Consider the following 27870-nt stretch of genomic DNA (forward strand, 5'->3'; position numbering starts at 1 on the left):
CACACACACTCCCACCCATGACTACAGAATTTAAGCCTTGCGGGGACTGTCGCAAACAGATGTCAGGGTGTGTCTGTTGGTTGGGTTTAACACTCGACTCCATGGTCTACAATGATTGCATCCAGATGAATCCAAAGGCCATCCACCCTTTTTACTGTGTGTGTGCCCTTGACCAAGTTTCAGGTTCTGCACCAGCATGGGTACCTAATTCTGTTTCAGCACCGAACTCTGTGCCAGTCCCGCAGTTGTTGACATGGGCACCGGTGCCACCTGACTGTGGGAAACGGGGTTCTTGTTGCAGTACCCCGCTCCCACTTCTTGCCTGGTTTGGGGTGCAACTTTGACTGAGGTGTACTGGGTCCCTGCTAACCAGGTTCCCAGTACCAGTGTTCTTTCCCTAAAACTGTACCCCAATTAGCACAACTATAGCAATCCCTATAAGTCCCTAGTAAAGGTAACCCTGGTATTTAGGGCTTTGGGACTGAAGAGGGTCCTCTCAGGCTGCAGCTCAAATTGTGAACCTAGGGACCATTCACCAAGATAATACAAACTGCCATTGCAGGCTGTGTGTCTTGGTGCAGAGAAATTTCAAGAGTCGACATGGCACATGCGCAGACACTGCATGAGGTATTGTTAAGTCACCCCTACTGCAGGCCTTACTTCCCTAAGGCAGGGTGCACTCTATCACATGTGTGGTCATATCTGCTGAGCAGATATGACCCTCCAATCTCTAAGTCCATTCTTAGAAATTGTAATTGCACTGGGAAACACTAAGAGATGATGGACGGAGCGCTGAAACGTTTTAGACATTCCCAGTCATAGATCTGGGTTCAATCCATCAACGTTCTTTAGCTCACTTCGCCACCCTAGTTCAGACCCAGCCATATGCAAATCAGTCTTGACCCTGTCCCTCATCGGAACAGTCCAGCCGGAACTGCCAAACCAGGTCATCCCTGGACCGGAAACAAGCATCCTGGGACCAGTTTAGGGGTAACACCCCTAATCAGCCAGGCTAGCTTGAATCCAGTGGCAACGTGAGCAAGGGACCCACTTCTGGGCATACAATGCCAACTTAGGGCTTTTTGTGGTGGGTGCTCTATTCAACTGCAGATTCCTCACTGCCCTACCACCTCCCCGGTGTGTGGAATGGCCTAATAGATGTTTAAAAAGATCCCAGTTCAGGAATCTGCAAACTGGTTCTCATAATTCGCTGAAGGGCTCTACGTCTAACAGCGCGGACGAGTCATGAAAGAAACTGACGTCTGCAGACTTGGGTAGCACTTACATGCGTCTCCACTCGTCACCTCTTGAGCGGAACGGCTTCAGGGCGGAGTTAGACAGCACTGCTTTTGAGTTTTCCGGATCAAGTCTGGTGTCCGGGGATATTCACAATGTGATTAATCTGTGGTTAGATAGAATATTCCCCTGAAAAAGCATTACTGATGGTAAATAATTTGTTCTTTAGGGCTGTACAACCATAAGCATTGGAGTGAGGGATCTAAGGCAGGTCACACCCTACATTGCTCCACTGTAATTTCAATGTCTGTCAATGCACATGCATTTTGCGGGTATCACTCTTTTTTCATTTCTACCCAAATATCTGAGACACAAATTGCACTCAGAGATTTTAATGGGGTTACTCTCTTTTCAAACCTATATCACGCCCCAAAGAAGTATTTATTCTCCATTAATCATAATGGCAGAACCCTATTAAATGCTTGACTTCAGCTGCAATCAAGAGGTTGACAGGTATGAATTTCTTTCCGTCTGATACCTGAAAATGATTTTTTTATTAGTGACCTGGGAGCTGCAAAGAACAGTGTATGTGAGGGACCAAAAGGCCACAGAAGTATGATTAATTACTTATGGAAAAAAAGTTGATTTAAAAGATAAATGTTTTTTTTTTAATGCATGAGACTCCATTAAAGGAAATTCGATTTTTGTGGATTGCGAAAAGAGAGTCTGTTTTCAGGCTTAGAAATCAAACATAGGAAGGGAAATTTCATATGTCTCTGCAACCAAGTGGTAGTTGATAATTGGCAACTCACATTTCCAATCTTGGCACAGAAGATTCATTGCTTCAAAGTCTTGATGGTGTGCAAGCCGGACCATAAAAAGTGCAGCATAGAGCACACCTTACCTACCAGCCACCTGCTACCCACGGTTTGGTCTGATGTACACTGAGGTACATCAGATTTGTTGAAGAATTTCTAGAGGGGAAGAGGGAAGAGGGAAAAAGATGCAACATGGGGCTGGGAAACAGGCTGGGGTAGAGGTGAAATGGAGAAGTATAATACTGGGAGAGAGAGTTAGATAGAGCTGCTCAGGGAGCAGTGGGAGGGAGACTTTAACCAGCATGGATTACAGAGATATGTCGGGGGGAAACTGCCCTGGGACGGGTGAGAGGAAAATGGAAATTGCAGAGGAAGAACTTTGAAATAAAGAAGGAGAGGTGAGAAGGAGAAGGAAGATCTGTAGACAGGTAATAGAGTAGAGAGTATTGGAGCAGAAACAGAGTTGAGGAGGATAAGTGAGTGATGAAAAAAAGGGGGAAAATATGAGCGAGGCAGACACAGTAGTGAGATGAGGTGAGGAGGAAAAGGGAAGTTTCAGTTAAAAGACAATATTATTTTATATCGAAATGAACAACTTCAGGATGATGAATGAGATGGAAGGAAGAGCTGTAGGTTGACAGCAAGAAAGAGTTGATGTAGGAAACATCACAGAGAGAATAGAATGCTGAAGCAGCACCGTTAGAGTATGCGAGAAAGCTGAAGGAGAAGAGGCAAGAAATGTGGAGGAAGCTTCTATAATTGAAGTGTAAAAGCTGCAGATGGAGAAACAAGCATTAGGAGGAAGGCTGGAAGGAAGGAGAAAGCTGGGGTGACGGAGATAACCACCGAGGAGTCATATAGTGTCTCGAGTCCCAACTGAGGTCTGAGTCGGTGGTGAGAGGTGGGATACTGGCTTGGAGTATCATGGCATGTGTAACTGTAACGGTTGTTGGAAGTTAATACTCTTAAGTATTGGGGGCCTTTTTGTGTTACTAAATGAGTAATTGTTGAAGCTTTTGCATTCAGAGGTAGTGGGTGCAGGGATAGTTTAGGCAAGGCTAAGCAGCAGCAGCTCACCCTGGCAAGAAGTCAACAATAATGCACCACTCTACTTGCCAGGGACGACAGGAGGCCGAAATGTCACTTCCCCTAGGGTGGCAATACCCTTATACAGACCATGTCTGAGGGGTGGGAGAATATAAGCAAGCTAACGGTTGGCACAATTGGTGATGACCTGAGCAAGGAGACCAATAGGAAGAAGAAAGATGCCTATGGCATTGTAGCAGTTCCTGGGAAATCAGTAAGATAATGCCTCTGTGTGTGCTGTCCACCTGGAGAGAAATGAGGTGAGCCAAAATAACATTGGCCCCTGGCCCATACACTAATCCGTACATTACACTCCACCTTCATGACATGTTAATTGCAAATATAGACAACTTGTGAAACATCGAAAATAGCACACTGTCAGGAAAGGAGCAAGGATTTTTAATGCTGCAGGCAAAATGCAAGACTTTTTTAACGCCAGATGTGTGATTAGGTAAAGGAAATTATGATGAATCGGTAATGCATAATTTTGGAATTTTCATGAATTTTACATGACTTTTGTGAATTCAGTCAAAATATTTAAAACCTGCCAAGGCCCACTCACCATACATTTAAAACAAACTATCCTTCTGAAGTAATTTGGTGCCAGCACTAGATGGCACCTTAACACCATTCCTCGTCCTATGGAAGTAATAGCCCTAAATACAGTGCTTCATTTCCCCAATATTACAAACAATGCCAGCAACAGTCCCAAATCTGTGCAGTCTTTACCCCTTTAAAACTAACCAGACAATATGTCACAGTTTGCGACGGTGGGCCACTTTTTTACACCCCTGGTATGCAGACAGGGGCACTTTTATTTTGATGCCCAAGCCGGTCGCTGGCTGTTGCAAAGCACCATTTCCTTTGTTCAAGATTCAACCTTAAGGCCATTAGGTGCACAACAAAATGTCCAGTGCCTGCTTCCATGTACTAGAAGACTGGATTATGGCAATGCCCTGTGCATTAGCACATCATAGCAATTCATTTGAAGACTAGAAACCATTTAAAGTGCAGCCACTCTTAGATGTGACCATATTTCACTTGAGCTTTGACTTCTGCCTTGGGTGCACTTGACAGCCAGATGAAACGTAGGTTTTTATGTATTGCTCATTGGATACTCCATTCTCCCCTCCATCACCAACAGTTGTCTGTCTGCTAAGTAATTCCTTCCACAGGTATGTAATCTTTTCATTTACTGCATGCTGACGAACAAAAATACTTGGCCTCTAATAGGTCTTTTCCTACAATCCAAAACTAAGTATTTCCTGACAGCCTTTGTATCTTGTAGCCACAGTGGCAATGCTCGTAAAGAAATTGTCTATCAAACACAACAATGTATATCATAAGTAGCTTTCTTTGGGGGGTTTCTGTTTTGTAGCGGTGGAAATCAGGTCTCACTGTCCCCATACTCAATGGTAGTTCATTCATCAACGATGAAACAATGAGGACCCCTGGTCACCTGTATTATTTCACTATTAATGTACCAAATAAGCAATCTATGACCGATTATTTAGCAAGTATTTTTCTCTCCTTTATAACAATTTTAATTATACAATGCTTAGTTTCCTTTGTTAATTAGTCTCCTTTCTAGACATCTTTACACAACTATGAATTCCTTAGGCAACACCTAACCCCCTTCCCCCAATCATACCAAGCACTCGAACTCACTCTCACACACTCTAAAAACATGAAGATTTCTGGATTGCTTATATCCATGATCCTAATACGTGTATTGTATACAATAACCAAAATTCACACATGTTTAGACCATTTCTGGTGAACCAAACATGGCCATTCATTAGTTTCTAAAACACGAAAGTATGAGAGTGCCGGCTACAATACACACACATGGTATATAAGTAAAGCACTGATTTCAACAGATCGTGCAGTGTGCCTATTAGTTGTTTTCTTCGATTATCCCAAAGTTCAAGAGAATCTTTAGAAGACACCAATCTGTACAACCAATGTTAGAAGCGGGTACCATATTCACTTCATATTGGGTGTTGAGTCTATTTTCAAACTAGGAAGTAAAGAAGTTAAGAACAACCCTTGTAAAAAAAAAACACAGTACCCACAACTGCAAAACCTTTGAAAGATTTACTCAGGCAGCAATGTTACCTAGACTTTGTTCAAAACTGAAATTGCATTCCATGTAATTCCCACTAAGCATTGGTCCGAATGGGTGTGGGATCCTATTGATTTGTGTAATCTGACATAATGTTGAAAGTATATCATTTTTGGTGCATAAGTTGTATTCTCATTTTTTTTATAGCTGTCTAGTTTGTACTTAATGTTCTACTCGTGTATGATTTATCCATATCTGGCACATGCAAGTCCATTGTTAGCACTGCCTTCCTATATAAAATTTCATGAGCTGGCCTATCCACTGTCTAGGAAGGCATTGCCCAACATTTCCCTAAATTGTGCATTTTTTCATAGTAAATACATTGAATTCTTTGAACATATTATATTTGTTAATGTTGTGTTTTATTGTGTTGATAAATCAATTGTTTGAAAGTTAACATGGCTGGCACTGATGGTTTATAGCATTGAAACCTATATTGATTGGATGATAATCATGTGTGTTGAGTAGTGTTGGTTGGGGATTTGTGGGATTTCATGTCTCTTAACACTGCACTCATGCTGTTTACTGTCACGGTTCAGGCATTTGTGATCTCATTCACATCTGACTTCATCCCACGCCTCGTGTACCTGTACATGTACAGTGCAGACGGCACCATGCATGGCTTTGTGAACCATACCCTCTCGTATTTTAACGTCAGTGATTTCCAGCTGGGAACGGATCCCATTAACCTGCAAGAGATTGGCTACAATGTGGAGATGTGCAGGTAGATTATTTCTAAGAATTGAAGTAACATTTTCTTGTGTGTCCTTTTTGTTGGATGTTTCATTTAACATTTTAGAGCACCATTCAAAGTTCTCCCATTATGCTTCAATTTTCCAAAAGAAAGTTTTTGTGGTAATGTAAATAGATTTCCATCTCAGACATTAACATAAATATTAGTGTGTTGATACTCTGTCTTACAAATGCATTCGTTTTTTTGTTGATGTTAATTATGGATGCATATCACCGCCAATGATAATTTAACAAGTAATGGGTATAGACTTTGAATGTGTGACTTCCCTATGAATGCTGACTGTTTAGTAGCTTGAAAGAACCCTTATACCATACTTTTGTTGGTAACCCACGTACAGCAGACACACACTCTCCTGATACCTCGGTAGCACATGAAATAACATTCATGTTGAGAACAGGTATGCATGCATTTGAAAGGAGGTACTGACTAGCGTAATTAAGCGAATAAAAGGTACATGCATGAATACATGTGCTAGTGACCCTTGTCAAACTCAAACATACCAAGAAGACATAATAAAACCAGTATATTAATTAAACATAAGCTGAACTAAATATCGAAAGATACCCACATTTTGGTTGGAGTGTTGCATTGAGTCCAAACTTTCCAATTATATAAAAAAACACAAATATATTGGGAGTACATTCAACAGAAGTTAAAGGTATAACTCAACAAAAGTCAACAAAAAGAGTTGAATTATTTCTTAAACCTCTGTTGAATGTACTCACAATACACTTGAGTTTTGATAATATTGGAGAGCCTGGACTCAATGTTATACTCCACACCAAAAAAAAGGTATCCTTTTAATATTTATTATAGCTTTAGATCAGCCAAAGATTTCTAGTCCTAGATAGGAGAGGTCCTTCAAGTGAGTTTTGTACCTAACCGGTAGAACCATGAGTCACAAGGGTAAATGATTTGTCAGATTGTCAGGATACCCAGTGTCTATGTGAAAGATTACATGTCATATTTACTTTATTTAAAGTTATCATTTGGGTATAGCTTGAAAACCTTGCATGACTCTTGGCTCGCAGAATAAAGTTGGACACCTATGTTTCTATCTAAGTTCTGAAATAATTTCAGTAAAACATCCTCTAAATGGCATTAAGCAGCAATGATTCGGAAAAACCTCCAAGCGCTGAAAGTAACTTTTACACGATCACCACTCATGCCCCATTTCTTCTGCTTGAAGATTAGCTTACCAAATTCTTGTCTCAGCAAAGACTTGTCTTTGGTTCCCTACAAGATTCTGTAATATGACAGACCACTTTCGTTGCAATTATAAAACAAATAGAAACATAATTTATATAACAAATAAAACAACTAATAATTGTTATGCACTAAAATCTTCATGTTACTATCATAGGCTTTTCCATTCCTCCTGCACCTTTCCACTCAGGTTAGAACTTGCATTTGGAACTAGATACATGTTTTCTCGCAATGTACTTTTATCAATGTGCATTGCCCCATTGTCCATCAAGTGTGCTTCTGCTTTATGAAATGTTAGAAATTAATTATTTATAAGTACATTTTGGACCATGAACAGAAAATTGCTCCTGTTTAGAATTAGGAATGAAACGTGGACATAGAGCAAAGTGAAATCTCACTGTGGGTAGGTGCTTAGGAGGTCATCCAGCATAAGTCATCATGGGCAAAATCATGCCACAGTCGCAGAATAATCACTCATTACACGAGTGAGCTACATTTAAATGTATGGTGTCTAAATTTACCATAGGTGCATATTGTGGAAATCAATCCTGGTTATACCCATCCTGAAAAGCAACTTTACACTTCTTAACCTCTTCTGTACCCATGACGAGAAAGTCTCGTCATGGAGCACGGTCGCGCTGTGCCCATGACGAGACTATCTCGTCATGAAACCCACCCGCGTGGGAAACGCCCGGCACAGGAGGGGGAAAGGGCGTGGCACCGAAGGGGTTAAATACTCTATATTAGAAGATATAGAAATAATTAGTTGATTAATTCCAATTTAAAAAGGTAACAGGTTAGTGGTATCACTGACTTTTTGCAAAACCATCTTTAAAAAGAAGAAACCATACAGGCAAACCCCAGAAAGTGACATCCCCACATCACAGCATCTGCCTTTATAGGAAGCAAAAGCACATCTTTTTGCCACAACCATCTTTGAAAGGAATAAACCAGACAAGTAGATTTCATGTCCAATGATCCATCATGTTATAAAGTGTCATCACCACTTTTCCCAGCATCCTGTTTTACAGGAAGAGATGTCACCTTATTTCCGATCATCTCTCTAGAAAGTGACATCAATGATATTCCACCAGAAACATCTTGCCTATTCCCCTATTTCAGTCAACTTCTCATAGTGTCCCACAGCCTGGCCATGCCCAGCTAAGGGCTGCCATAGACAAGGTTGTCTCCTTTATGGGCCTTTTGAGGAAGGAAGAGAATGGAAGCATTCTGTTGCATATTATCTTCAACCTCTGCTATCAACTGCTTTGGAACCTACCTATTGACAACAAAACAAAGACCCATCAATACTGCAACAAAACAACATAATTCATGGCTCCTGTTGTTGTTTGTTAGTCTGTTGCTCTCTAACTAGGTTTCCTGTCTACAAATACCTATACAGACATATATACATTCATGACAACACAATGTTTAACTCCTGATTTAGTCCATCATTTGGACCACCATATTTAGATTTAAACAATCAACGAAATTAAAACTAACCTAAATCACATCTGGTATAAAAATATAGAGTCCGATTCACAAAGGGGCTCTACACTCGTGGTGGGTGGTAATGAGAAACTGCAATGCGAACGTCACACCATGAGCAACTGCGAGACCTCGACCACGAGTTTGGGGGCCCTTTGTGAGTCGGGCCCAGTGATTAGAATTAAAGCAATAGCAGAGCCTTCCAAAGGAATTACATTGACATAATAAGGTGTAGTAACTCTTAACAACTTTCTTTAGTGTATGTTAAATGTGCTAATATTCCAGGTTTTCAATGTTCTTCAGAATCCCAATGTATTTGAGAATCCTCGTTTATGGTTGTGGAGTGGATATATGGTACTCTTGTTTTCCACTTCACCTTTATCAAATTTTCAGTCATCCTAGACAGCCATTAGACATGAAAAATGACTTTACATTTCCTTAGTAAGAAATGTACTCCAAAAATATAAATCAGGGAGTATATGTTTTAACTGTTCAAATGCCAGATTTGAGTCACGATTTGCAAGATCAGCCTCCAGGCAAAATTTCATGTCTGGTTGATTATCTCCAATATAAATATTTATTTTAAAAAACTGCTAGTGAACATAGGAGTATTATATGACACTTTCACTGCAGTAGACATAGCAATAACAGCTCTTTAAGAGTGGAAGCTATATTGGACACTGAAACCATGGAAATCAATTTAAAAGAATGGGGTAGTATGACAGAGGCTCGCATGGCTAAAGCACGCGTGCCTCTACAACGCAACCCGAAACACGAATGTGTCTGACCTACACATTCCTTTACCACGCATACCTTTACCATGCAATTTCATGGTAAAGGCATGATTGGTATGGGGATATGCGTTGTTAGGTTTGCCATAACCCAGACCCCCTCTCCCACCCTAAGCCCCAAAATTCCATCTCCCCCACCCCATGTCCTGATGCCTTAAACCTAACTACCCATAACCCTTCCACCACCAATGACCTAAAACCCTTCCCCCTTTAAAAAACGGCCCGAGCCCTAAAACCTACCCTCACCCCTAAACCCCCCCCATACCCATCCCCAGTGCCTAAAATTACACCGACTCCCTCCCCCGCCCCGTGCCCTAAAATGCTTACAAAAATTACCACAACCCCCTGTCCTGATCACTAACACCCTTCTAAAAATTACCCTAACCACCCTTGTCCTGAGGCCTAAAAGTCTTCCCCTTTAAAAAAAATGACCCTGACCCCCCCTCACCCTGAGCCCTAAAACCTACCTGCATCCCTGAAACCGCCCCCAAATCCAACCGCAGCTCTTAAAATTACCTGACCCCTGCCATGAGCCCGAAAAAGCCTTTAAAATATTACCCCTACCCCCTCCCTCACTCTGAGCCCTAAAACCGTTCCCAAAATTATTCCACCCCTCACCAACCCCACCCTGACCCCTTACAACTGACCCCCAACCCTTCAAAACTGACCTGTTCCCAGCCCCAGCCCTGTCCTCTCAGTCTCACTGCCCAGCCAGAAAGCTAGACCACACACTGTCTTAACCATGCGTGGTTAAGGCAAGCGCGGTTTAGCTTGCAGGGACACGGCACACATTGCTCAGCCCGCGAACTAGAGGCCTATTCACCATAAAAGGTGGCTTCACTCTAACAAGCAGGACAAGTATGTTCTGTGTCCCATGACTGAACAGCAAGGATTTATTGACAGATGTCACTGAGACTCAAGAAAATGTGACTTCAATTTCTCAACTGCAGCAGCTAAGGTGCAGGTTTTGTGGAAGGGCAGGTTCCCGCTGAGATATGAAGGCGGGCAACCGAGGTATGTAGCTCTACTGGCAAGATCAATATCAAGTAGTTGATGACTGTTATTGCCAATTAGGTATTAACGCCATCGTTCACCCCTGGAAGGACTCATGAAAGATGATGAGTTTCCTTCGCAGCTTAAATACCGATGACTGGTTAAACTTCATTAACTAATCTTATCAAGCGACAGATCCACAGACATGCCATATAGCAATAGGTATTTCATTATCCGTCACACAGACATTTGGACTACTTTAGGGAACAAGACTCTGGTGGGAGATGGGGTGCAACAGTTTGGGGAGATGAATGTAGAACCTGCAACATGACAGCAGCAGTTAATTAAAGAATTACCTATAACCTCGATGAAATGATCCGTTTTATGAACTGCCTTGTCTTGTATTTGCAAGACTTGTTGTCCACCAAATAGTTTTAGGGTCAGATCGTAGAGTAGGAGAGGGGCTGGCAGTGTGCTCCTCACTCAGGAATGTCAAATATTAATTTACGAGGAATCAGACTAATACCAGGTAATCACCACACCTGCAGAATGTGTAGATGATTTACATTCACATTGATTTGACACAAATTTTAAAACAAGTCCTAAAGCTGCACATATATGTTTGTTCCTATGATAGAGTGCAGATTTAGGGACTGATTATAAGTTCAGCGGTGCAGGAGTTGGGCGGCACGGCACCAGCCTGCACTACCAAACTCAACCTCCAGCCACCCGCCAGGTTACGCGTTTTCTCGTTGTCTAGCGGGCGGTCCATTAAAAAGTACACCGCAAGGGGAACGCTAAAGCAAGTTCCTGCACGGCATGAACACCAACATGAGACCGCTGACTGTAAGGAAATTAGTAATATGCTTGGTGGGGCTGCAGCGGCCCGGCCAAGCAAATTGCGGCCCGCACCTTCGCGCCACCAGCAAGGATTGCAGATTCCTGGCAGTTGCGGAAGCCCCAATGCGGTCTGACTGCCGAAGTTGTAATTCGGTGTTCAGACCTCTAGTGCAGCCGTGACCGCGCAACCACCATTAGGTTTAGCGGTCCTATTGACCGCCAAACTCGTATTCTTGCCCTTAAACATTTACATATTCACATGTTAACATTGTTCAGCATACATTATTGTACAATCGTATATGGAAAAATATCTTGCAATAGGGCACTTTTCCACAGAGAAAATCATTTTCCCTTTGGATAAACCTCTTGTTCTATGCCACCACCAATTTTGTAGTGTTCTCGTCCCAGTCCCACTCTTAAAAGGGATTTAACTCTGTCCTTAACGGAAGTAAACATTCAACCTCTTCTCAAACAATAAGGAAGATTTTCCTACAACTTAAAATCTATGAGAGATTAAATCTATTTCTTAGTGTAAAATCGCATTCTGTGAACTACAAACGTTTTTTTGCGTTTATCAAAAAGTATTAACGTATGTGAACTGAACTTTTCCAAAAAGCTTTGACAACTGGCTCAGTGAACGGAAATACATCTTAATATATCTTAAAGGGATTCATTCCATTTGGTAGTGAGACTATGGCCTCTGTGACTAACGCTGGACGAAGATCACACTTCAAAGACAGTTTCCAAATCCATCTTTTTAAAGGAGCCATTAGATGAATGATGTCACACTGCATCTGATGTCCGCAGACAAAGCAACATTCTAGAATGCCTGGTGTGGTTGATTTTTGGAGTTGCAGGACTGAGAGAAGAGAATTGTATGTGTTCTTTAAACAGTGAATGGCCCCTTCGAAGTTAAATGTAACTACACCGTTCGGAGTACTAATCACTATGCTAACATACACTATTTAAACGCTATTAACTCTACATGTCATGGAATCATTCGTAGCATTATTGGACTGTAACATGTCACTGAACACAGGCCCTTTTGTTTTCCTCTTTGTCTTCCTGTGATTTGCAGGTACAAAGATTACAGGGAGCCCCCATGGTCTGAGCACAAGTATGAAATCACCAAAGACTTCTGGGCCGTCCTCGCTGCACGGTTAGCATTTGTCATAGTATTCCAGGTATGTATATGCTTCATTGACATGTGTATGGCACACACTGCACAACGGAAGTGTTTCTAGGTGGTAGTGTGTGGGAGAAAGTATCAAGGTAATGATTGGCAGTCTTGGGGGGCGTGACTTGGAAAGGTGAGCGGGCAGGGAATGCTGCATGTGGGAGGTGGCCGGCACACCTGTTAGTTGCCTTTTCAGTTTAACTCTGTGTCATCAAGCTGGGAGTGCTGCAAATGTGGGGTGTTATGGTGTGCTTGTGGCGTGCTGTGGTGTAGTTGGAACCACCAGGAGGTACGTTATGGTATAGTCTATCCTGTAGTAAACAGAATGAGTAACTGATGGTGAGTTAATAGGGTGGTATTCCCTTGACATTACGTTAAGCAAAAGACTGACTGCACGTAAAGAAAAAATGATAGTACAGCAAATTTTGGTAATAAAGTGGCATTACAAACCAGGGCAGCCCCTCAACATGCAGAGTCTGTCTTCATAATGCTGAAGTCTGCAGGGAGAAAGCTGTTCTCTCAGCCATTAATCAGCCATAACAGGGCTGCAGTTAAAAGTTAATCATGCTATTAGAAATGATTAATCGCAGATGGATCCAGCTGGCACGATCTCGCTACATTCTCATTAGATACAGTGCTATCCGCTTCTGATAGAAGATATTTATTTATTTATTTATTCATTTATTTATTTATCGAACTTGTACAGCGCACTATCACCTTGCAGGCATCCTGGCGCTAAGCAACGACGACTGTTTAATGTGAGCAGAAACAACAGAAGAAAAGAGCAACATTATTTAGGGGCTCGGAAAAAGCCAGGTCTTTAATCTCCTCCTGAATGGGAGGAGGTCATTCACCATTCTTAACTCCAACAGAAGCACGTTCCAAAGTCTGGCAGCTGTCACACTAAAAGCTGTACCTCCAGATCTAGATTTCTTAAATCTGGGCACTGTGACCTGTCTAGCAGATTCGGAACGCAGACATCTCCCTGGAATATACCAGACAAATTTCCTCTGCAGGGCGACAGGGCCAGTCTCATGCAAGGCCTTGAACACCAAGCAGAGAGATTTGAACTGGATTCTCTGCCTAATGGGGAGCCAATGCAGCTCTGCCAGAGCCCGGGACGAGGAAGCAGACCTCGGCCAGCCTAGCACCAGCTTAGCTGCTGTAGACTGGATGCGCTGCAATCTATCTAATAGGTAGTTTGAAGCACCCAGCAGCAGCGCATTACAGTAGTCCAGTCTACTTAATATAATGCCCTGAACTACTAGAACCCGAGCCTGAGAAGGCATTAACGGCAGGATTTTCCGCAGGGTACGAATCATGGCGAAGCAGCTTCCTACCAGTTGGTTGACCTGAGCTTCCAGCGTTAGCTTGTTGTTAAATATAACGCCCAGGTTCCGCACCTTCTCCACTGGACGTAAGGTCTTAGGGAGATCCAAAGGCCATATATTCTCCGCCAGCAACTGAGGGGCCTTTCCTGCAGGGAAATAAAGAACCTCCGTTTTTCCAGCATTGAATTGTAGGGAGTTCAATTTCAACCAGTGCGACATCGCCCTCAAACAATCATGAAATGCTTCGAGCGAGGTTGCGTCATCACCCTTCATGGAGAGAATTAACTGCGTATCGTCAGCATAGTTTACGGACATAATATTATAAGCCCTAATGATGGTCATCAAAGGAAGCATATAAATATTAAAGAGGATCGGACTAATTGCCGAGCCCTAGGGTACACCATGCGTGATCCTAGAAAAGGAGGATTGATAAGGAGGCAGGGCCACTGCTTGACTCCTCCCAGTGAGAAAGGATTGAAACCAACAAAGGGCACACCCAGTAACCCCAACCTCCTCAGTAAAATTGCATGGTTGACCGTATCGAATGCGATGTGCAAGGTGCAAGGATCGCGTTCCAAGGAGTCATTCCCATAGTGGTACTCCTTAGAATCTTTCACTGGTAGTGGATAGATTATTAGGGGGGATACCTCCTGTTGTGAGTTTACCTACCAAAAATGCAGCATACTTTCCATAATTCAGTGATTAATGCACCAAATTTTGGAGGTATTGATAGTTCGGGCATGATTAAGAGTGGCTTGTGTCGGATGGGATAATTATTGCATCGATAAAATTCGACACTGAGGGTTTTTCAGAATTTCAATAATTAGCACCTATTCCAACCTCTTAGAGACTATAGGGCTGGATTATGAGTCTGGCGTTCTATGGACCGCCAGTCTCACAGTGGCGGTGTTCTGTCCACCAGATTAAGACTCTAAGTCGCTCCGGTAGTGGACCGTTGGCTGTGCCAGTGGACTGCCGTTCCCTGGCGGTGGTGCGGCGAAAGGGCAATACAATATGCTGAGCAGGACTAGCGCATTTATGCCGAGCATAGTACTAGTTCCTCTCACCGCCGGGCTGTTCAAGGCTGTGAGCCCGCCACAAAAAGGCTAGCGGTGGGTGTATAGGCCCACATGCCGCTGCCTGCCATGGAGATGCATTCATGGGACACAATGTGCGCCACGTGTCTGCTTGCACTCCAAGTACCAGAATGATATGGACTTCACAGTCCATGCCGTGCTGGAATTTTATTTGCCGTTCCCATTGTGGTGACCATTTTCAGGGCACCACCGGGGAATGGCAACAGGACCGTCCGCCTACATGAGTTGAACTCCTAATAAGGCTGGCGGTCCTTGTGCGGCTTTGGCTCAGCCGTGCCGTCGGAGAGCCGGCGCAACTGCGCCAAAGTCCTAATCAGGCTCCTAATTCTGGTAAATTGCAGCCTTTTTCTCCTGTTAAATTCCAGCAGGTTTGATCTGCTTAGGCGTCAGAGAGCATTATACCCTAATACATTTCTGTAAACATGACCTGATGAAATTTACTTCGGGAAAATTGCAAAGGGGTAGAAATTACCTTAAATTTCAAAATTCCAATATGTTAGGTAACATAAGTCATATTAACATCCCACATGCTTAATCATTCTTTTATCCATGGTTGTAGTAACATCCCACACCCATCATCACTCTTTTATTTATGTCTATAATGAGAACATAAAAGCGGCACCATTCTTGTATCCATGGTTGTAGTAACAGCACACATGCACTGTCATTCCCTTATCCGCAGTTATAATAACATTCCAATTACATCATCAGTCTCTTAACCAAGGTTATAAGAGCATACAAGCCTTATCATTTTGTTATCACGCTTAGAATAACAGCACACATGCCTCATCGATATCTCCTCAGGGATGCTCCTCATCCTAGTCTTTACATTTCGACGTGGCCCAACTGCCCCTAAGACTTACTTTTTGTTTCAAGCTTTTCATTTCCTTTTCCTAAAAAAACTTGCTTAGTCTTTTCTCTACCTCCATGGTGGAAGTCCATAAAAGACTCTCCTGCCACCCTGGTGAATTGCTGGTTCTGTGACACCAAGGCGGTCCTCTTGCCGGTAAGCAGCATTGATATTTGAAGTTCTTGCTAAAATGTGTCCTTGCGATACTGTGCAATTGCAGGCATAGTTGCAGTAGTTAGCAATGTTGGATGCACCCCAAGCTCTTGTACCGCGCAAGGGCAGGGAGCACAGGCAGCACTCACTTCTGTGCCACATGGACCCCGACTCGAGTTGGCGCTCCCGGTTTCTAGCAGTGCACTCCTGCGTGCATATATTAAAAGCAAGGCAGCACTGGTAGTTTTAGGAGGAATAATCATCCCATGAGAGGATAGTTTGTTGCTAAGCTCCACTGATTTAGCATGCTCCTGCTTTGAAACATAGATATGGAGACCGTGAAGTGCTCTGGGAAAGTGTAAACATGTTGAACCTGAGGAAAAAGTTATTTCCCTTTCCCGGAGAAACTTAAATGAACTAATTAAGGAAGCAGTTAATTCAGCTTTGACTATTCTACAAGAGAAGACAGACTTCATGTTTCATGTTTATGTGGAGGAGTATCAAGACAAGAGGCCAAGAAGGAAATATGTACAAAAGCACAATAAAGCCCCAAATCCATAGCAAGCTGAGGATAATTTATTTGCCCAATATACATCGAAGAATCTTGATAATCTCCATTTAGACAACTTAATTGTAGTATTCCAGACTTTGAATAGAACTCTCAGCCTCATCAGTCTTTCAAAGGGCCATGGAAAGTGTTCTGAATGGAATTGTACACACCTCGCCGCCAAAGCCTAGAACACCCTCCACACCTCACCCTCCCTACACCACTTTAGGAAGGAACTCAAGACCTGGTTCTATGACTAAAACCTGCAGCACATTGCATGGAGACCCCCGGGGTGACAAGTCTTATGCTACAAATATCAATTGATTGATTGATGATGTCAAAATTTATCAGGATGATTTTCTAGTGTATGGTGGCAACCTGGACAAGGGCAGTGCGAGGCTACATGAGGTTCTGGATAGATTTAAAGTAAGTGGTCTTACGCTCAAAGTAGAGTATTTGGGGCATATGATTATGGCAAATGGTATACAACCTAAGGAGGACCTTGTAAATGCCATCAAAGAGATGCCTATACGTATAAACAAAGAACAATTTATTAAGGTTTTAGGTACAGCAAAGTACTCTAGTAAGTCTGTCCCATGTTTTGCTGAAAAAAGTGGCAGTTTATGGAGTGTGTTGAAAAAGGGTGGGGATTTGAGTGGACAAAGAAAGTCTGAAGAAGAGTTTTACAACATTAAACATTGTTTGTCCAAAGCATTTAGTTTGAGTAGCTTTGGGCTATGTATGGAGACAATATTAATGACTGATGCTAGCTCAAAGGGTCTGGGAGCAGTTTTTCTACAGAAAGCTGATAGTCAGGAGAAGACCTTGTTTTTAGTGTCTCGTGGATTGAAGGCAGCAGAAACGAACTATTCAGTTATAGAAAAAGAAGCGTTGGCTGCATATTGGGTGGTGAGGGAACTACGGAAATGTTTGTGAGGAAGTCATTTTGAGATCAATAGAGACCATAAACCATTGAAAGAGGTCTATTACAAGAAAGGCATTGACTCTGTCTCTCTCCGAATTCATTGGTAGGTTGTGGCTCTGCAAGAGTTTGATTACGGCCCAACATATGTCCCTGGTACAAGGAATACTTTGGCAGATTGCTTCTCACGTTAGTGTGTGGTTGATACAGAAGGCGGTGACTCAAACAGTGAGTTTTTTGACGAGACCAAGGCGGTGGAAGTGAATGTTTGTGTGGTGTCTGTAGGCACAGTACAAGAGGAAGAGTGGAGAAAGGAATTGGTGGTGGATGAAATATTGCAGAGTTCGAATTGTAGTTTAAAGGATGGTTGCAGAGCAAAGGATGACAAAGATGGGTGTGTGAAAGGATACTGGCATGTGAAGGATGAACTCTGACTTGCGAACGGGAGGGTGATGAGGGGTAGCATGCTGTTGCCATCCAGTAATCTGCAATTAAAACTGATCGACATTGTGCATGAGAGTCTCCGTGGGATATCGAAAACCAAATAACGAATCAGAGAAGTATATTTGTGGCCTGGTATGGACATGATGGTGGGAAAAGTAGTGTGTGACTGTGGGCAATGCATCGACAGTGTCAACGCGATGAAGCGTAGATCTCAACCCATGGCTGTGAGGGAACCTGCATCTGGTCTTTGGAGTGATATTGCTTTGGACATTGTTGATCCAATAAGAATTTATATGGTGGACAAGTTTATTATCGTTTGGATAGATATGTACTCCTGATAGAAGGAAATCAAAATAGTAAATTCAGTAAAGACTCAAGAAAAAGGAGGGTTATCCAAGTTCAGTCGACGTCACAAGGTTATGCAATTGTTTAAAAATGCAGTGAAAATGGATGTTCAACCTGGGAACGGTGGTAAAATGTAAGCCTGTACCATGATCATCACAGAGCAATGAGACTCTCAGTAATGACGGCTTAGAGTATCCAAGAAGAAGTGTTCACAATGCAAAAAATCCTGTATATCTGCTTGATTATGTTTAAGTTCCTGTACAATGTCATTTCTTTTATCTTTGTATTTCATAAAAGAAAAATGTATATGTTTGTGTAATGAGGGGGAAGGTGTGCGGCAATCCAGGCATGGTATAGAATACTGGCTATAACTAGACAATTTCGAATGTTTAGTTTTGGTATTTGTGAAGATGGTTAAACGAGTCACTGCCATAATGGGTGAGGCCACAGATACATCTTAAAATAAATGTATTCTGTTGGGATTGTGTTACACTTAAACAATAATCAAGAATGTAATTCTCAAAGATTCGACTAGACATCTTTTCCACGATTTGTTTTACTTAAAGATATCCTATAGAAGGATCTTTTTCGAAAAGACTCCCAAGGTCAATTCTATCTTGGCCAGTAAGGAATCCTCATCATCGCTGGCTTGTGAAGAAACCTCCCGACCAGAAACAGTAGAAAGGACAGTGGAGGAATCATTTATAAGAGCATACACAACATTGAATTTTACTCTAAGAGTAGAAACGTATGCACCCCAGGAATTGCTGAGCGTTTTTCAGTCGCTGTGCTCTTTTCAGTCGTTGTGTGGTTTTCAGTCAATGTGTGGCTACCGGGAGGAAAGAAGAGATCCTTTTCAGATTTTGGCAAATATGGAATTGTTAGCCTTCTTCCGGTCAGACACTACTTTAGCCTCTTTGTGGGCTTCAGTGACAGTGGAAGGTGCTGCAGTAGCAGAAAGAAGTATCTTGTGGCTCAGGTTTTGGACAATTGACTAAAGATCTCAGATTCATCATCTAACATTTCTCTAGATAAAATTCTTAAACCTGGAACTCGGTGACATGGTGCAGAAGTCAGCTGAAGAAAGGAAGATGTTACAACCATTTAGAGGCCTCGTAGTAAAAATATATATATTTTCTACCAAAGAACCATTTCACTTTATTCAGAACGAAGGCTCCTATTGTGGTCAGGCAGCAATGTCTCAAAAATCCTGACTGTCCTCGGTGGGAAAGTCTGATAACCTACAAGTGGGTACTGAATACTGTAAAATTTGGTTATTTCATCAAATTTGTGAAACTACCTCCAGACAAATTGTTCCTAACAATGCTACCTCCAAAAGAAACAGGCAGTGCTGCAAGAAATCAATTTCGTAAGATAATCTTATTACTATCATAATAGGATGGACTTCACAGACCAGTCCTGAGCCTGAAAGATGGAAACACTTTGTCCACAGCACATCATTCAGATTGATAGCATTGCAAACTATAATCCATTTTTTAATTCAGAAGGAAACTTTTGAGTAATATTAGATCTACAGGACGCTTATTTCCATATACCGAATCATGCGAAAGGACAACAGTATCAAGGACAGTCACTGTAAATTCAGAGCTCTCCCATTTGGCCTTCCTCTCCGAGAGTTTTAATGTAATTATTGGCTCCAGTGGTTGCTTCATTACAGTTGCAAGTCATGCACACTTTTAGGTATCTTGATGATTGGCTGATATCTAGGTCTTCTTTTTCTGAAGGCCAAAACCAATGTGACAACTCTAGGGAAATGTTTACGCAGATGTTGCGAATTGTTTGGTCTCAACATAGCCCCAAATTAGTCAAGGTACCAGCCGGGTCAGCGGAACACAGTCATATGTACTTTCTTTCAAATCAAACAGGGCAAGGCTTGTCTTCCAGAACTGAGCATACAACTGCTGGACTTGTTAGCACACCCTCAGGCATCAGCCAGAGCCTGCCTACGGGTGCAGGGACTAATGACAGCAATGGGAGGCAGTCACTTTGAAGCACCTTTGTAAGTAAGGAGCCATGAGTTCTGCAGGGGTAGGTCACTGCATCACAGCAAATGTATGTATAGATGGGCCCTTGTAGTTTAGAACTGCAAGCTTTTCGGTATTAATTTCATAAAAATTCATTAACCAATTTTTAACCGTAAACCTACCCTTATAACTGAAATGGTTCCATCTACTGTTATCCGTTAAACCTAAAATAATATCTAGAAGGTATAAATGCATTTACTTACCAATCTTAACTTCGTAAATTATACAGTTCTACTCCCCACCCAAGAGGTAGGGCGTGGGTGGGTCAGGGCCTTGTTTGTCTCGAGAGTTTGAGAATGACCACAAAGTTGTCAGTCTGAGGACACTCCTCTCTGACACTTTCTGACCCTGGTAATGATCAAAGATTTGTTCCAGAGTGCGAAGGAGAACAGAACACCTCAAACGTAGTGACTTAACAAGAAATCTTCATTTCCATGGTAAAAAAAAGTATTGCGTAGCATGACTGCCTTTCTCCAAGGCACTATTGGACCTTGGTTATCAAGCACTCAGAAAATAGCAACTTGTAAAAATAGCACATGACATTTCCAGTAGTATGCCTAGTTTAGCTTTCCAGGTGGACTTATGCTAATGTTGATACTAATTATGAGGCCAAGGTAGTGATAATTAAAGCATGTGAGCAGCACGTGAATTTACCAATTTATTTACAAGTTAAAAACTGCATGCGATGTTTGGCATATGCAAAATACTCTATCTCTGTGGTCCATGTGCATTATTTAATACATATGCAGTTTACCCCATGTGATATTTATCACATGTGAAAAATAACGCCTGTAGTTATTAAAGTATTATCTGTGAGTTTCCATTGACCTCTTTTACTTGTAATTAATTGGGTGTTATTGACCACATGCACTATTTTGTAGTTCATTGTCAATACATGTCATCAGTATTATAAGAATTGTTAACCCCACAACATCTCATATACAGCTTGTAAGAAGCTGGCTCTTTACGTGATATATCAAAAATCGGATATAACCTGTAAAGAGTCCAGGGCTTCCCTCTCTAGTGGACAGGGGCTTGCTACACAATCCCATATCGCTCTATTGGGGGTAGTGGGGTCAAGCAGCCTTAGGCTTAACACAGTGGAGTGCAAGATATTTGCAAATGCACTCAATGATTAATAAATAACAACATGACTCAAATAGGCAATCCACACCATAGCAAGTATCTTTCTATATGTTTAGGCATCAGAGAAAAATCAATCAGGTAAGTAGTTTTTAAAAATATAAATTATTTTCACTTTAAAAACTGGACACTGCAATTTCTGAGTTCTGCAACATTATCCTATGGAAGGAAGAACTAGGTCTGCAATTAGGTACAGTACATTGACTTACAGGAGTTAAGGTGAGTGGTGGACAAGTTCCAAGGTATCTTTTTGGAGGCACATAGCTGCAGGACAAGTCATCTTTGGCTAGTTCGACAGAGAGTAGCAGACAGGACAGCAGGATTGGGGCCAAGTCAGGTGCTCTCTTCAGTCTTCTACTTTTGCGGTTCTTCATGTCCTTTTTCTTCGTCATCAGGATCTGCTTCTCTGGTGCCGGGGACTCCCCTAAATACTGAATTTAGGGGCATTAGAGGAGTGTGGTAGTAGCCAATAGGCTTCTGATCTTTGTGGTCACACCGCCCTCTATATGACCTTATCCTGTTGGAAGTGGGCATAACCCTGTCTCAGAATTCCTAAGTATGCCATCACAAAGATGGCTACTTCTGCAAAATTGTGTCCACCTCACAGTGGCCCACCTTAGGGGTGGTACTAGCCTGGAGATGCCAAGGGGGTTATGGGCAAAGGGGGGTGGCGTGCTCTCCTTTGAAGGGAGCCAGATTCGTATTCCAAAGGTACCAGCTTCTTTGACTGTTGTTGGCCCAAGGAGGCTGATCAGTAGGTCATCCTGTGAGAGGGAGTAGTACACCCTCTTCCCAGACAGGCCTTTGATCTGGGTCTCCTGAGAGCAAGGATCTCACCCTAGGATGTCTGAACAGTGTCTCGGGTGGCAGGCTGTCAGCAACCAGTCAGCAAACACACCTGAGGCTGGTAGGTTTTCTGGGGAAACCTCTAAGTTATCTTCAAGGTGCATATATTAGTAAATCCAACACTGGCTTCAGTGTGGGTTTACCATACGAGATGTTTGATACCAAACATCCCTGGTTTCAGTGAAGCCATCATATAGCTGGGGAACTAGTGTCCAGCACATGTTCTGAAATGGCTCTCCTGGTCACTTGTACTGGCAGTAATAGGACTGCCCAGCACTGGGGCATATCTGCTCATACAGGTGTGCCCTCACATGTAATATTCAGCACCCTGCTTTAGGGCTGTTAGGCCTGCAGTAAGTGTGATTTACAAATATTATATGCAGTGTTAGGGACATGGCACATAGGGATGTGTGACATGTTGTGTTTTCACTTTTGTCTGCACCAAGATACGCAACCTGAAATGGCAGTCTTGCATGGCTTGGTCAGGGGTCCCTTAGGGTCGCACAATTTGTGCTGTAGCCCTTAGGGACCCTCAGTAGTACCCCAGGCCCTAGGTACCAGGGTACCATTTACTCGGTACTTACAGAGTGTGCTAAAGGTTTTACCAATTGGGGGAACAATTGTGCAGCTTTTAGGGAAAGCACACTGGGGACCTGGTTAGCAGGGACCAAGTACACTTCAATCAAAGTTGCATCAAAAACCAGGCAAAAAGTGTGAGTGGGGGGTGGGTACTCCAACAAAACTCAGTTCCCTACATGGCTCAATGTGAATATATGTAATAAATTACATTTGTCACTCTTCACAATGACGAAGCCTTCTTACCCTAGTCAACTTTTTAAAACCACAGGTACTTCCATTACAACTCTCATGTCTCTTACCTTGGGTTCCTCTGACCTCAAGATGTTCTTTTATGTCTTTCAGTCCAGACATGTTGAGAATGGTCATAATGTTTTCTTCCTATGGCTTGAGGTAGAGCTGAGGTGGAGGTCTAGCACAAATTGTCATGCTTTTTTGCTTTACTTGGCACTTGCTTTACTTTACTTTGTGCTTTACTTTACTTTACTTTTGTGCTTTACTTTTGTGCTTTACTTGCTTTACTTTACTTCCAAGCCTTAACATTTAAGGCTTGCAACCTGTTTCTATGGTTCTCAACATCATGTCGCTATGTTGATACAGTGTTGATTTTATCCATTACCTCTTTCCACAAGTATGTTTTTTTTTTTTTTTTTGTGGCATCTTCAGCATGAGATGGTACATTAGATGGATATGGTGTCTTACCATCTCTTTGGCCTGGAACTCCAGCTCAAATAAACTTGTTCTTTCTTTTCCTGCCTGTAAGGTTTCTTCAGGAGGGGAATAATCTTATCCTGTTTCCACCTCACTGGGACCCTACCTTCTAACAGGGACAAATTCAGGACTTGATTCACAGCTGGGTTCAAGACCTCAGCTACAGATGACATTATTTTTGCTGGACAGGAATCGGATGGCGACCCAGACTTAAGTGCCTTCATGATGGCAAGCGAGGTCTCTAGAGACATAAAGGGGAAATCCAAAAGCATATTTTCGCTAGAAAATCCTTCAGGATCTAACACAGCATCCTGGCTCATACAGATAGATTTGGCAAAAGAGTCTTGAATGAACTTAATTTTATCGAAGAAGAATTTTGCGACCTGATTCGTCCATTCAAGGGTAGTGGTAAAAGGGCTCTGAGTAACATTAGGAGAGGAAAAATCTTTCACAATTTTAAACAATTCTCGACTTTTATTTCTGGCTAAATCAATTTTAGTGGCCAGAAAGCTTTTTTTCTCCTCCCGGACTTTAGCATAGTAAGCTTTCAGTGCTTGTTTATATATATTTCTTCTTATAGGATGAAAATCCTTTCTCCATAAACGTTCAAGACATTTACACGCCTTTTTGCTTGTTCTTAAAGCCTCCGTAAACTAGGGCACAGAAGTTTTACCCTGCAGGGAAAAAAGCATCTTGGGTGGGGCAAGAAGAAATGCCCAATTATGGAGCCAATTTTCTAGAGCGTGCGCCATCTCTTCTGAAGAGCCCCTCACAGGAATAGGATTGCAATTCAGAATTTCTGCTAGGGAGTCAGTCGTTATCTGCTTAAAAGATCTATATTCTTTAGCTTGTTGGGTATGATGAGGCTGTATTCTGCTCGGAACCTTTTTAAGCCTGAAAGTAAGCATAAAGTGATCACACCAGGCAATAGGAAGGGGGTTATCTACTACAATATTACAGGTAGAGAAAATCAGGTCCAATATGTGACCCTTTTCATGAGTAGGGGACATCACATACGGAGTCAGGCTCAGGATATCCAGGGATTCGCACAGCTTCATAGTCTCGGGATCATCCTTTTGGTCTAAATGTATATTAAAGTCCCCAAGGACCAGGCATTGACTGAATCAAGTTGCAATAGTTGCAATAGCATGGCCGATGGACTCCAAAAAGCGTCCAGTCGGCCCTGGTGGTCGGTAAAGGATCATTCCAGCAATCAACTAGTTGGCAGATATCTCTAGATGAAAACCTAAGGTTTCAGCTCCCTCCAAGTCAGTGATAGGTATTGGCGCGCAGGGGTGAGACCTTTTATGGATAATCGCTACCCCCCGCCTCTACCTCCCTGTCTATCTTTCCTGATTATCACGTACTCAGGAGGTATAGCATTAGCCAGAGTCGGATTAGATCCCTCATGAAGCCAGGTTTCTGTAATGAACAAAACGTCTGGCTTAACGTCAGAAAGGAGGTCATAGAGTTGTAATTCATGTTTCTTGATGGATCTGGCATTAATCAGGGTAGCTGTAAAATATTCCCTGGACACATCATTGACGAGGGTTTGTGGACGAGGAGTGTGGTCCTGTTCCCTAAGAACACATCCCACTCCTAGTCTAAGGACAGCCTTCCAATTACAGGAATTACAATGCAGTGGTTCAGAGTCAACCAGAAGCTTAATAGTAGAATGGCACGTTGTCTGCCTGCCCATTGTTAGAAGACTTTCCCTGCTATATGTAACGCTACAAGAGCTCATACCTCTATGTCCCCCAACGGGTCTGGTAGCATTTCCGGCGCCGGCCGCCTCCGGGACGTGAACGGGCGCAGACGGGCTTGCCTTAGGCGCACCTTTGGCGCGCCAGCGTCCCTTTTTGAGCCCTCCAGTGAGCCACTAAACCACTCACTAGGAGGAAAAATGGCGGCTCGGAAATACCGGTAAATGAACAACACCGGTTCGCGACCCGCCTGCCCCCAAATACAGAGTCCCCGTTAAAAAAATTCCACAGCAATCAAATAAACACTTTTCCTACAATTTCAAAGTACTTCAGGACAACAGATTCAATTTTAAAATCAGTGCAAAAACGCTTTGTGCAAAAGGAGCAGAAAAAACAGCATCTGCTCTTACCAAGGGTCGAGCCCGCTAGTGCAGCATCCCTTTTGAGCCCTCCAGTGAGCCACTAGACCGCTCACCAGGAGGAAAAATGGCGGCTCGGAAATGCCAGTAAATGAACAACACCGGTTCGAGCCCCGCCTGCCCCCAAATACAGAGTCCCCGTTAAAAAATTCTCACAGCAATCAAATAAACACTTTTCCCACAGTTTAAAAGTACTTCAGGACAACAGATTCAATTTTTAAATCAGTGCAAAAACATTTCATGCAAAAGGAGCAGAAAACATAGCATCTGCTCTTACTTGGCGTGGCTCAGAAAGCTGAATACTTTTGAGCTTTTCACGACGTGAACTGGTCCCCTCACACAGAGAGCTCGCCTCTCGGAACCTGATACCACACAGAGCTCTGACAGCTGCATCTTCGAGCTACAGTATTAACCCCTATTGAGGGGGGCGCCATCGCGAAGCTCCAGCAACACCTGCCTGCTCTTCATGGTACGCCGACAGACGTCCGAATCAGACTCCCTGCTCCTCAGGGCCCTCTCCATTGTGAACAGGACTCTTGCTACCAGTTTGACGAGGTAAACTTCAGCGGCCCTAACCTGGTGACTGTAGTCGACCTGTGCTCCGTCGTGGTCAGCCTCAAAGTGTGACTTTGGCCTGGTCCAGTATGACTAGATATCCCTAGTTAGCACTTTGTGCTTTTTGGCGCTATTTTTACACAAATCTTTTTAAAATGTAAAACTTCGGTCCTACTGATTGCATTTTTGACACTTTGGTCTTGTTTTATTTATTACATTATACCCTATATTTCTAACTTGATGCGGCATACTTTTTTGTGTTGTGTTTTACTTTATTACTGTTTGAAGTCTTGAACAAATGCTTTACACATTGACTCTAAGTTAAGTCTGACTGCTCTGTGCCAATCTACCAGAGGTTTGAGCACAGGTTAATTTGGAGTTGGCTTGTGCCTCCCCCTCACAAGGATTGTAGTTGTTGCTTGACCAGGGTTCCCATGAAATTCAGGTGTAAGTCAAGAGTGCTACAGTTGTACTTACTTACAGCATAGTATTTGTGAATAAAGCGTTATTTCTCTCAGCTGTCGTAGGAAATAGTGAGATATGAAGAAAATGCATTAACTTCATTATTCTCTGAAAATGTATTGATATTGTCAATAAATAATTCAAACTGCCGTTTTAGCTTGTAGAGGTGGAAAGGATAGGGATGGTAGGAGACAATGTGCATCTTTTGCTTTTTAACAAATCTTTTTTTCTCTCTCTACTCCTCCAAGAACCTGGTCATGTTTATGAGTGACTTGGTAGACTGGATCATACCCGACATTCCTAAGGACATTAGCGAACAGATACACAAGGAGAAGGTGCTGATGGTTGAAGTGTTCATGAAGGAAGAACAAGGAAAGCTCCAACTTCTGGAGACCTGGAAGGACCAAGACAAGAAGCAAGAAGAAAGCTGCAACAACCACAGCCCCACTCTCTCCAGGAGCCATCGGGGGAGCACGTCATCTCATCACTCCTACAACGTGGATGTATAGTGGAGACAGTATCCTCTCACACTGTACATCTGGGCATTCCACTAAGTGAAAAGCCGCTACTTAAAGGGCAAGACTTGATCCAGGGACAAGTAACTGGGGCAGAGGCACATATGCTGCATTTACTTTCGCCCCCACCTTGGTGTGAAACTTTGTTCTTATGAAAAAATGGAGGACCACATTCTGATCAGGCGTTCTGTGTTTTCTTAGCACAAACTGTAAGGCAGGGAATTCTGTTGCATGCTGGGTTGTGTGACAAAATGAACATTGGCATCTTCGCCGTATGCACAGATACTTTGTAAACTGTTCTTTTCTGGGTAAAGATGGTATCCTTTACTTACTGATACACCCACACACAGATATGTACATATATACATACATATATATATATGTATATATATATAGTTTGTATAAAGATATTAACATATATATATATATATACATATATATATATACACATATATATGTATATACACACACACACAGACGTGTGTGCTTAATTATTTTATACATATTTTTCTAAGTGTGCTTCCTTGTAATACATCTACAGACATCCTCCAAAATATTCATTATTTATTGATGCAAGATTAAACTGAAAAATACTTCTCATGTGCTTTCTCCTGCCAAAAACTCCATGGCACTTATTTTCTGTACATAAAAATATTTTTTAAAGTCCTGTACGCTGCAACAGAGATTAATTC

The 27870-nt window shown here is 42.4% G+C and overlaps 1 protein-coding gene across 4 annotated transcripts in view; it reads left to right on the forward strand.

Annotated features, from left to right (window-relative positions):
• The window catches only part of ANO1 (anoctamin 1), an 852930-nt gene extending 825392 nt beyond the window's left edge, over positions 1-27538 (forward strand). For all 4 annotated transcript variants that reach the window (XM_085643533.1, XM_085643534.1, XM_085643535.1 and 1 more), the window contains 3 exons: positions 5805-5989; positions 12416-12521; positions 26912-27538. In XM_085643533.1, coding sequence (XP_085499659.1) covers positions 5805-5989; positions 12416-12521; positions 26912-27172 — 552 coding nt within the window. In that variant the 3' untranslated portion in view covers positions 27173-27538. The remainder of the gene's footprint in view (positions 1-5804; positions 5990-12415; positions 12522-26911) is intronic.
• Positions 27539-27870: the final 332 nt, after the last annotated feature.

Source organism: Triturus cristatus, chromosome 3_1 (assembly GCF_964204655.1).
Source record: "Triturus cristatus chromosome 3_1, aTriCri1.1, whole genome shotgun sequence".
NCBI lineage: Eukaryota > Metazoa > Chordata > Amphibia > Caudata > Salamandridae > Triturus > Triturus cristatus.